Below are 11,681 nucleotides of genomic sequence, written 5' to 3'. Positions count from 1 at the left end.
GTTGAGGGTGAGGGGTGCTGGGGGTGGGGGGGATGCGACCCAGCAGGACTCCGGGGGCGGGGCGGGGGCGGGGTCAGGGGTGTGTCCAGGGCGGGGCGGGGCGGGGCGGGGCGATACGCTTCCCCAGGCTCACCTGCTGCGCTGGGTCTTCACAGAACTCTGGCCAGGGATCATGTCGGCCGTGGTAGCACAGTCGCTGCATGCTTTTGGTCTTCGATCCCACGTGGCCAACAATATCTTCTTCTTCGATGAGCAGATCATTATATTTCCTTCAGGGAATTACTGTGTGAAGTACAATATGGATCAGAAATGGCAAAAATTCATTCCAGGTAAAACCCTTTACATCCTGACACATTAACCTTATGTGGCAAAAATAACCTCATAATTCCAACACGAAGATTGAAAGGAAAGTTTCCGGGCCAACTCACCTAAACGTATAGTTCTCTAAATGTAGACGAAATACATTTAAAAGCACTTTTTCACTGTGATTTAATGAAAAAATTATTTTAATGAGTCTCTTTTCATGCTTCTTCAATATCATTATCTTTGTCATCACCTAGGCCAATTTTTGAGTTGTCTAACAGTTTTCTAGAGCATACCACCCTCATTCCAGCACCTTTTGAATTCATGTGTGATGAGGACACTGGAGATTTTATCCCAAGTCACAAATATAACTATTAGTATAGTGTTACATTGTTTTTGTTTATATTGGTCCTGCTGATGATATACATGATCTCCACAACTTAATCACTTATTTCCTTTTCCACTCTTTGTTGCATATAGTGTGACCATATACGTGTAGCCCATGTAAGATATAGTTTTGTTTTTGCTATTTACTAACTTTATATAAATGGAATCATAGTATATGTGTTTGATGACTTGCTTCTGTTGTTCAACATCAGGCTTTTGAGATCCTGAATATTACATGCATCTTGAGTTCATATTATTGCTACATCTATGAATCTAATGTCTCAAATATATCTGTCCATTCCAGTGTTAATGGACTTTTTGGGAAACAACAGTTTTTTGGTATTACAAATCCTGCTAGTATAAAATGTATTGCATTCATATATGCTTGTCCACTTGTGCAGAGATTCTTCAGGGCACACAGCCAGGACAAAAATTACTGGGTAATATGGTAGTACCATTGTACACTCCCACCAGGAGTACATGAGACTTGCCATTCCTCCACAACCTCACCGACCCTTGGTATTGTCCAAATTTCTATTTTTTTGCTAATCTAGTGATTGAGAAAGGGTATCTTATTGGTTTTAGTATTATATTTCTCTCTTACTAATGAGGATGATTTTTTTTCACGTGCTTATGGGCTATTCCTATTTAGTCTCCTATGAAATGCCTTATTCATCACTTTTACCCTTTTTTTCTATGGGAGTTTTTGGGTAATTTTCTTATTGATTTTTGGGCGCACTTTCTTTATGCCAATCCTATGTATTGCAAATAGTGTCTCCCAGTTTGGGGCTTGTGTTTTCTCCCTCCTTATGGTATCTTGATGGACAGAAATTCTTAGTTTTCATGAAGTTCATCAACATTTTCCTTTTTTGCGTCTTCTTCAGGAATTGTTCCCTAACTCACGCTTATGAATATGTTCTCCTGTATTATCTCCTTTATGCTTTATACTTTTGTCTTTCACCTTTGAGGCTCTTAGGGTGCTGAGTGTGTTAGGAGAATAGCAAGGAAGCCAATGTGGCTGGAGTGGAGGGAATGGAGGAACAGGGGGCGAGAGGTGAGGCAGAGAAGTAAGGGGAGCAACCTCACAGAGGGCTTTGTAGGTCACAGGCTCTTACTGAGTGCAATGAGAAGTCATGGGGGGATTCTGAGCAGAGAGAGTAGCATGATCTGACTTATGTTTCAACAGGTTCATTTTGGCCACTGGGTAGAGAATAGATTTAAGGAGGGACAAGGGAGGAAGCACGAGACCAGTTGAGAAACTATTGCTACAATCCAGGTGAGAGAAAATGGTGTCAAGGAGCAGGTTGTAGGTAATAGGAATGGTGAGAGGAGATCAAATCCTGGGTATATGTTGAAAGTGGAGGTAACAGATTTTCTCAGAAACCAGGTGTAGGGTGGAAGAGAAAAAGAAGAAGCAAGATTTCTGGCCTGATTAAGCAGAAGGATGGAGTTGCTGTTAAGTGAGAAAGAGATCTTAGCCATAAAGCACAGTAGACACCGAGCCTAGGACCCAAGACAATGTCTTAATTTTAACTTATTTTAGAATCAGGAAGAACGTATAATAATAAATATGTCATAATGAATCTAGCCTGGCTATATTTCTCTTTATACCAATGCAATCACAAAATATACTTTTTAACATTCTTTAATGGAGGAAGGGGCTCCTGAAAGCAGTAGTATCTAGGGCCCATGAAAATCATAACGTGATTGCATTTCCCAGATAAAGAGTGTGCACTTTAGTGTTGCCTCAGGTGCTGCTATGTAGAGGACCATAACTTGCATTCTCATGATTGTTATCTCATGGTTGCAAGGTGACTGCTGTAATTCTAGATATCACCCCTAGATTCCAGGGAAAGGGGGAGAGAATGTATCCATCCCTGGTTTTCTGGAAAGTACACGCTTTACCATAAAGCCAGTCCAGCAAACTTCTGCATCTATCTCATGGCCAAAATGTCACACAGATCACCTAACTGCAGGGAACGCTGAGGAATCCAGTAGTTAGCATCCCAGACTTGAGAGCAGAGGAAGAGTACTGAGTGCTGCCCACTCAAGGCAGAAAGGCTATGTAATATGACCCTATTCCACTGCCCTAGACTTCCCTAATAGTGACCAACCCTGGCTCCCATGAGATGCTCCAGCAATATTCCACTTTCTCACATCCACACATTTTCTCTTCCTGCCACCTGCCCCACCCCTTCCCTATGCCATTTTGTCCTCCAGGAATTGATCCCTGACTTCTCCTCCTCCCTTAGCCTCAGGGAGGTGCCCATCCTAGTTATTGGTATAATACCCCAGACATAGTTGTACCAAGAAGCTTCACAGGTTGACAATTACCTATTTCTGCACTTTTCTCCTATTGTGTCAGCAGTGCCTACCACTATGCCTGGTTCACATTGAATCTTGGCGATCTACCCTCATTATTCCGTTTTACCTGTTTGCAGGCTCAGACAAGAGTCAAGCCATGTTAGCCTTGTCCATCAGTCCCAATCGGCGATACCTCGCTATCTCTGAGTTGGTGCAAGAAAAACCTATCATCACCATTTATGAACTGTCATCCATCCCTTGCCGGAAGCGTAAAATCCTTAGTAACTTTGACTTCCCAGTTCAGAGATTTACTAGCATGGCTTTTTCTCCAGACTCCAAATACCTGTTGGCTCAATCATCACCTCCAGAGTCCAACCTTGTCTACTGGCTATGGGAAAAACAGAAAGTAATGGCCATCGTTAAAACCGACACTCAGAACAACACTGTCTACCAGGTACCTCCCAACGTAACAAGTATCGTGCATATTATAAAAAATAGCATGAGCTGTATTTTATTGAATGTTTTCTATGTACTAGAAGTAGTGCTAATTTCTTAACATGCATATTTAACTTTAGTCTCACAACAATTGTATATGGTATTCATAATTATCCCTGTTATACTGATGAGGGAACTGAGGCTCCAAGAGGTTAAGTTACTCATGTAAGATCGCAGAGGTATTGAATGGCAGGGCCAGGGAGTCCAGTGCCTGTCTTCTTTACTCTGGCCTAGAACTGCTCTCTGGGCACAGGTTCAGCCCAGAGGTGAAGTGATCAAACTCGCTCTCCCTTTCTGATTCTGGCCGCTTTTCAGCATCATTGCTAGGCAATGGGAAGATTTCAGGGAGTAATGTGAAGCGGTAGATCTTTAAGAAGCTGTCAATGAAATTGTAGTTATATGGGGAGCAGAGTTTTCTACTGTGGTTTGAAGGCAAAATAAAGAGCACCTGTTAGGAAGCTGGTTCACATGCTAAGGCAGTGGGTCCCAAGGAGTTTTGTCTTGGTGCAGTCAACCCAGTGTAGGATCTAGAACTCAGTTCTACAGGTTTTCAGGGACTCGGCTCTATTTAGTGGACTCAGTCATTCTCACAAGAGGCTAGTGCAGGGGTCCTCAAACTACGGCCCGCGGGCCACATGCGGCCCGCCGAGGACATTTATCCGGCCCGCCGGGTGCCGCTGCCTGTCCTGCTTAGCAGCCGACTCGTCCCGGGCCCGCAGTGCGCATAGGAATTTGTTCATAGTTTTTTTTCATCGGCCCTCCAATGGTCTGAGGGACAGTGAACTGGCCCCCTGTTTAAAAAGTTTGAGAACCCCTGGGCTAGTGCATAAACCAGCACCTCAAGACCAGAGCACTCACATCATTTATCCAGTGTATTTCCACCCTGGGAATAGAGAACTTGGAAGAGAAATTGGCAATTAGAAGGCTCCTTGGTGATCACAGAATCAGGGAGAGCCGAGTGTTGTTTCCTCCAGGCCCTAGCGAGGCCTGTGCAGCATTCCCATTCAGAGCAGAGAGCACCTTTGCTCCAATAGACTATTTCAATGCACATTAATTAGGTGTTCACTGTGAACCCAGCACTGGGAATACAGAGATGAAAAAGCCACAGCCCCTCAAGTTGCTCACCATCTAATGGGGGTGACAGGTTGCCTGCCTGTCACTGTCCGTGGGGATGAGGAGGGTACAGATAAAGGAAGCTCCGTTGGCAGGAGACCACATAGCAGTCCCTGACATTTGGTTCTTTCCCCTGCACAGGGCACATAAACCTGCCAGACCCTCCTGTTTCTGTGTTTGCAGCTGAGCCTTCATTCCTTTTTGTTGACACAGTGCTTGGCCATTGTCAAGACCTGCTCATTTTGCTTTTGGCCTTTGTAAAATGACTTTTGTAGGTTTCCTAGTTTAAAACAACTGGCCCCACAAATATAATGGATATGGATCTGTGCTCTTATTAAAGATGGTGTTAAAATTATATGATTTAGTGATATTTCAAGGGTACTCTGAGTTACCTGGAATAAATATTAATTGGCAAAATGGGAAGTAATTCCATTAAGATTAGTTTTATAAAGCTTTGTCTTTCCTTCTTTCACACTATACAGGTGAGCTTCAGTCCTCAGGATAACACGCAGGTGTGTGTCACTGGAAATGGGATGTTTAAGCTTCTCCGCTTTGCCGAGGGAACCCTGAAGCAAACCAACTTTCAGAGGGGAGAACCCCAAAACTACCTAGCCCATACCTGGGTGTCTGATGACAAGATTGTCGTTGGCACCGATACAGGCAGGCTCTTCCTCTTTGAATCTGGAGATCAGCGCTGGGAGACAAGTATAATGGTCAAGGAGTCCACCAGTGAGCTGAAGAACCTGGAGATGATGCAGGAATCAGAGAGGTAATGGCACCCCTCCGGGCTGGTGCTCCTGTAAAAATATACTCCTCGTAGTAATAGCATCACATGAAAACCAGCATTCTTTAAAAACCACTCATTACCTCTCTCCCTTAAAAATCAACTCTTCATTTTCCCTCTGCCTTTCTAGTGTTCATCCATATTCAAGCACAAATTTGACAGTTATGACCATAGCCTAGATACATTTATTTTTATTTTTATACCTAACCTCATTTTTTAAGCATTTTAGTATGACTAGTCTTCCAAACTACAGATTTTCCAAATTATATTTTCTAATGGCTGCCTAATTTACTGAATCAATGGAATAAATGTCCACCGAGCACTTGCAGTGTGCCAGGCATCTTGCTAGGTGCTGGGGACACAGATCCCCCAGGACCTTGCAATTCAGTAGGAGGCAACAGACCAACAAAGAGGTGGCAAGGAAATGTCAACAGAAGCATATGGGCTAAATTAGAGGTTCAGGAGGGAGCTATCAGTCTTACCTCTGCCAATAGCCTCTCACCCATATCGGACTGTACCATCGTATGTACTAGGCACTGCCTCGAACACTTTATATATATTCTCATTTGAGTCTTACCCTATATAGTACATATTATTATCATGCCCATTTTATACATAAGGAAACTGACACTCAAAGAGGTTAACTGGCTCACCCAGTTAGCACTGAGAAGTGGCAGGGTCAGGATTCAAACCCAGATCTGTCTGACTCCAGAGCCTGAGTCCTCAACCATAACAGCATACTATAGTTCCTTCTTCCTCGATAACTTTCAGTCCACCATTTTCACCATTCCTGCCAATGATATCTTTTCTGTTGTGATTTGCTTAAGAGCTTTCTAATAAGTTGCCATGCCCTCCAGTTTTCTGAGTTCACAGTCCTTCAATGGGTCCAGACTTCTGAACGTGGTCCACATGTCTGCTACTCTGCCCCTTCTTTACTCTAAAGCATTGGCCCTGCCCTCTACGGACCATGCATGCCTCATGCATGCTCTTGCTTCTGAGCTTGATAATGTGTAGTTCCCCTGCCCCCCTTCACACCCCACTCCCATGGATACATACACATGTGTGACGTACTGTTGCTCGTTCTTCAGATCTTAGCTGGGAGGGCTTAGCCTCTGCATATCTCTGGTCAGTGCACCTTCCCTGTAACTGTCCTCAGAAAATCTTTGCTACCTGTTGACTGGCTGTTCCCATCCTACTGACCTACCCCCTAACAGTACTATCACATGTGCTCTAGAACAGCGACCGCTGCTCTAGACTATAACCTTCTAAAGGCAGAAACTGTATCAATCTTATTTACCACTAGAGGCCCAATGCATGAAATTCATGCAAGGGCTCGGCCCTCACAGCCCCTCGCAGCCCTGGCCAGCCCTCGCAGCCCCAGCTTCATCTGGATGGTCATTTGGCTATTCGGTCTAATTGGCGTATTAGCTCTTTATTATATAGGATTATTTCACAGAGTTGTTACCACCATATAATAATAAAAGCATAATATGCTAATTAGACTGGACAGCCAAATGACCTTCCGGACAAATTTCCAGATGATGCTGGGGCTGCGAGGGCTGAGGCAAGCCGCCTTGGCTGTAAGGGCTGAGGCAAGCCACCGTGGCTGCAAGGGCCAAGCCCCTTGCATGAATTTCGTGCATCGGGCCTCTAGTTGTTAGATGAATGAATGAGAGGAGTAGAGAGAGAGGGAAGGAGGAAACGGATACCTTGATGCAAATCTCAGCTCTTCTACTTACTAAGTGTGTGATTTTAGAAAGCTCAATCCCTTGAGCCACTTTTTTCTAAACACCAAAATGAGGATATTAATAATATGCTACTAACTAGAGGCCCAGTGCATGAAATTCATGCATGGGTAGGGTCCCTAAGTCTGGCTGGCGATCAGGGCCAATCTGTGGGATGACTGGCGGCGTGATTGAGGGGGCCCCTGCTGGCACCCACCTTGGCCAGCCTGGCACCGCCCGCTTGCTGGCCCCACCTGCTTGCCAGCCAGCCCCACCACCCTGATCACCCCACCGCTGCTGCCAGTTGCCTTTCTCTGTGGGGCGACCAGTGGGGCGATTGAGTGGGAGGGGTGCCCTGCTGGCACCCACGTTGGCTGGCCTGGGGCCTTTGGGCTGGGGGCAGCTCCTGCATTTAGCATCTGCCCCCTGGTGGTCAGCGACTGGTCATTCCACCATTTGGTCGATTTTCATATTAGGCTTTTATTATATAGGATAATGACAATAATAATAGTGACCACACAGGGTTGTGAGACTACCAAATAAATGTGTAATCTTCCAGTCTTCCTTTGGAGTTTGTGTAGCATTCCCAGGGCAAAGGGTAGTGTTTTGGCAATGAGAAAGGGGTTCACACTGGGTGTTTCTCCCACACCCAAGACAGCCCTTCTTTCTCATCCCTAGCAGAATTCCTCTCCTGAGGATTGTCTCTGTAAACTTTACATGTTGTTTTTTTGTTTTTTTTTTCCTAGCTTGATCGAATTTCCAACACTCAGTTCCCCAGTCCCTTCCTTTGAACAGATCTTGGAGACCAATGGCCACAGCCAGCAGTCCATGCCCCAGGTGTTTGCCATTGCAGCCTACTCAAAGGGATTTGCCTGTTCTGCTGGGCCAGGGAGAGTTCTACTGTTTGAGAAGATGGAAGAGAAGGATTTTTATCATGAGAGCAGGGAAATCCGGGTAAGGAGAGAAGGAATAAGCAAAACTGGGGTCCTACTGACATTTGTTCTCCAGCAGCAGAGCACTGACAAGGAGTTTGATGGGGAGAAGGGGGTGTAGCACTGATCAGCAATGGGGATTTGAGCAATTTGTCCTGAGGAAGTTTTAGGATGGGTTGGACAGAATTAGGGTTTAGAATTGGGATGATCTGGATTTCAATCCTAGGAGAGAACTTTGGCAAATTCTATTTCTCTTTGAAGCTTAGTGCTCCCATAAAAAATTATATTATGACTAGAGGCCCATTGCACAAAGAGATTCGTGCAATAGGCCTTCCTTCCCTTGGCTTCCAGCACCAGTTTTCCTCCGGCACCCGGGACCCAGGCCTTCGCTCCAGCTGGAGTCTGCCGCCTTTGCTGCAGGCTCCAGCCAGAGTCTGCCGTCTTCGTAGTTGCTGCAGACTCCAGCTGGAGTCTTCCATCTTCATCTTTGCTGTGGCCAGAGTGCCACTCCTGTAGATCCCTTCGCCCCCCGCCCTCCCTCTCAAAGCAGGCATCCTGCCCCGCCTGGCCACTCTGCAGCTGGAACAGCTGGGTGGCTGCCATCTTTCTCCTTCTAATTTGCATATTCCCTCCTGATTGGCTGGTGGGTGTAGCAGAGTGATGGTTAATTTGCATGTTTCTCTTTTATTAGTGTAGATGATACATGTTGATATTTAATGTCCAGCATACTACCACGCACACAGTGAGCATTTAGTAAATGTGTGTGGAATAAATGATACACACTGTTTTGAGGAGAGAGCATATCTAGTGTGGGAAGAACCAGGAAGGCTTCTGGGTGTTTGATTATAATTGTTGAAGAAAGGCCTTAGAGGATGGGTAGCACTTAACAGAAAGAAACAGATTAGGAATTCCAGGTGGAAGAAACAAATTAAGCAAAGGCACCACTGACAGGGAGTGGGTGGCGTACTGGGGATACCTGTGTTCCCCAATAGAGAGGGACTGACGTCACTTGAAGGGAAAAAATGAGAACCCATGTGGGTGAAAGATCTCCAGCCTGAGGAGTGTGTGTCAGACAGCCTGTTCCTGAGTGGAGAAGCTTATGCTCAAGAACAGTGCTCTGCCTGCGAGAGAGGGTGGGGCCATTGCAGGGCCCTGGACAGGAAGCAGCTAAAAACACATTGAATGAGTTAGGCGTTACTCTGCTGCTTAAGATGAGCATCTAAATCTAGCAAAACCTGTGTGGGAGACAGCAATGGGGCAACACACACAAGGTCCTAGGTCTGCAGGCTCCCATTCTACTCCACACAGCATAGAGCCGTGGTCGGCAAACTGCGGCTCACGAGCCACATGCGGCTCTTTGGCCCCTTGAATGTGGCTCTTCCACAAAATACCATGGCCTGGGTGAGTCTATTTTGAAGAAGTGGTGTTAGAAGTTTAAGTTTAAAAAATTTGGCTCTCAAAAGAAATTTCAATCGTTGTACTGTTGATTTTTGGTTCTGTTGACTAATGAGTTTGCCGACCACTGGCATAGAGTGTCACACAAATGTGACAACAGAGGGAACTATCAGGTGCTATGGGCACATTGAGGGAATATCAATGGCCACTCAGCCCAGCGCAGTGCAGGTCAGGGGCTTCTCAGAGCCTTCATTGTCCTATGGAGCAGAGGCAGTTGACAATGTGAAGAAGGGTGAAGAACTCCAGGCAGAGGGAGGGAAACAGGAGAGCAGACCCCAGGGAGGCGGTGCTGCCATCACAGCTGCAGGCTCTAGGAAAGTCAAAAGGAAGAGAGATGGTATGTGCAGGCCAACCTTCCAAGAAGCTTGGTTGTTAATAGAAGAAAAGCAATAGCAGGGAAAAGGAAACTAATTTTATAATGTCTACCTGGGAAGTACAGCCCCCCTCAAAGACTGCTGGCAGGAGCTGTGTGACCCCTTCTCTTTTCTCTGCCCTGGCACTTACCCATATGAAAGAAGGGCTGTCACCTTCCCCTCTGCCGCCCTGAAGCGCATGCATGCTGGTATCCTCGGTGCAGGTGGGCGCCTGCCCTGGGGTACACAACATATCCCAAGTGAATACAAGAGTGGGAGTGAGTGGGAGTTAGACTAGCACTTGTTTTCAGAGGAGATCTCAGCTGGGCATGTGCAGATCGATCATTTTTACGTATGTCATTGTCTTATTATTCAGCCACTAATCACTTAAAGGTGAATACGAAACCCACAGAAACAGGCAACTGAAGCCCTCTCTTCCCCACCTCTGAGGGGGACCAGAACCATGCTGGTCTGGGAGTTCTAGTTCATTACACCTGAGAGGACCCACCGATGATGCGGGCACATCACTGATAGCCATCTTGTGTCGTGGGCAGATTCCTGTGGACCCGCAGAGCAACGACCCGAGTCAGTCTGACAAACAGGACATCCTCTGCTTGTGCTTCAGCCCCTCAGAGGAAACCCTGCTTGTCAGCACCAGTAAGAACCAACTCTACAGCATCACCATGTCCCTGACAGAGATCAGCAAGGCAAGTCTTTCTCAGCAGCGTTTCTTCCAGACCTTTCTCATCTGTCTTCGTAGCAGAATTGGTCTCTAGTTTTTTTCTTGATGCCTTTGTCTGCTTTTGGTCTCAGGGTAATACTGGCCTCATAGAATGAGGTGTAGAGATGAGGCTGAAGAGAGAGAATTGTTTTGTTTTTAAGATAAGCGAGATCTAAGTGTATTTAAAAGCTAACAGGCCCATATATCAAATCATGTTGTATATCCCAAAAGAATACAATGTTATATGTCAGTTATATATCAGTTTTTTTAAATGTGCTATCCAGTAGAGCATTTTGAAAGTACCACACATCAAATGAGTTTTTGAAAGTTTGGGAACTGCTACTTAAAAGTTACTGTGTGACTTCGGATAAATTTCTTGGGATTAAACCTCTCTGGGCATCACTTTCCACATATTTTCAGCAGGAGGTTGTAAGACATAGCCTCTTTTTCTTTCTTTCTTTTTTTTTTTTTTTTTTTTTTTCCTTATCTGGCTGTTTTGCTGGGCTTATACGGCTGGCAATATGTTTTTTCAAGATGATGTTTTCAAACAGATGCCTCAACAATCAAAGCAGACCGTCAGGCACTTAGTTACAATAACAAAGCTTAATGTCGGCAGTATCTAAGGAAATAATCAGAGGTACACAGACTTACCTGCAAGGAAATTAGTCTAGTTATTCCCAAGTAATAAAAATTGGAGACCCCTTAAATGTCCCCACCGTAGAGGAATGGCTAAATTAAAAATTCTGGTATATTCTTGAAATAAAATATTTTATTGCCACTGGAATAATATTTTTAAATAATATAGGCTTAGGAAAATATGCATAATATTAACACGATTGGTTCCCAGTCTGATAATGTCCTTGGATAGTATGAAAGCTGAAATGCACAGCCAGCCTTTTGGGCACATTGCTGGATCTCATTCTCTATGATTTCTCCAGGGGGAGCCTGCCCACTTTGAGTATCTGATGTACCCATTACACTCAGCATCCATCACCGGTCTGGCTACTTGCATCCGCAAACCCCTCATTGCCACCTGTTCTCTGGACCGATCCATTCGCATCTGGAATTATGAGTCAAAGTAAGGAATGCAAAGTCTTTGTTACTTCAATA

At 45.2% G+C, this 11,681-nt stretch overlaps 1 protein-coding gene across 1 annotated transcript in view; it reads left to right on the top strand.

The window, feature by feature from the left end:
* Positions 1–172: 172 nt before the first annotated feature.
* The window catches only part of CFAP57 (cilia and flagella associated protein 57), a gene marked incomplete at its 5' end in the record, with an annotated part of 56,022 nt that continues 44,513 nt past the window's right edge, over positions 173–11,681 (top strand). Inside the window, 6 exons of the mRNA XM_080655615.1 lie at positions 173–329; positions 3,132–3,448; positions 5,085–5,371; positions 7,857–8,064; positions 10,405–10,557; positions 11,510–11,649. Coding sequence (XP_080511741.1) covers positions 173–329; positions 3,132–3,448; positions 5,085–5,371; positions 7,857–8,064; positions 10,405–10,557; positions 11,510–11,649 — 1,262 coding nt within the window. The remainder of the gene's footprint in view (positions 330–3,131; positions 3,449–5,084; positions 5,372–7,856; positions 8,065–10,404; positions 10,558–11,509; positions 11,650–11,681) is intronic.

Source organism: Plecotus auritus, assembly GCF_963455305.1.
Source record: "Plecotus auritus genome assembly, chromosome: 2".
NCBI classification, from domain to species: domain Eukaryota; kingdom Metazoa; phylum Chordata; class Mammalia; order Chiroptera; family Vespertilionidae; genus Plecotus; species Plecotus auritus.
This window is presented reverse-complemented; position numbering and strand designations above follow the sequence as displayed.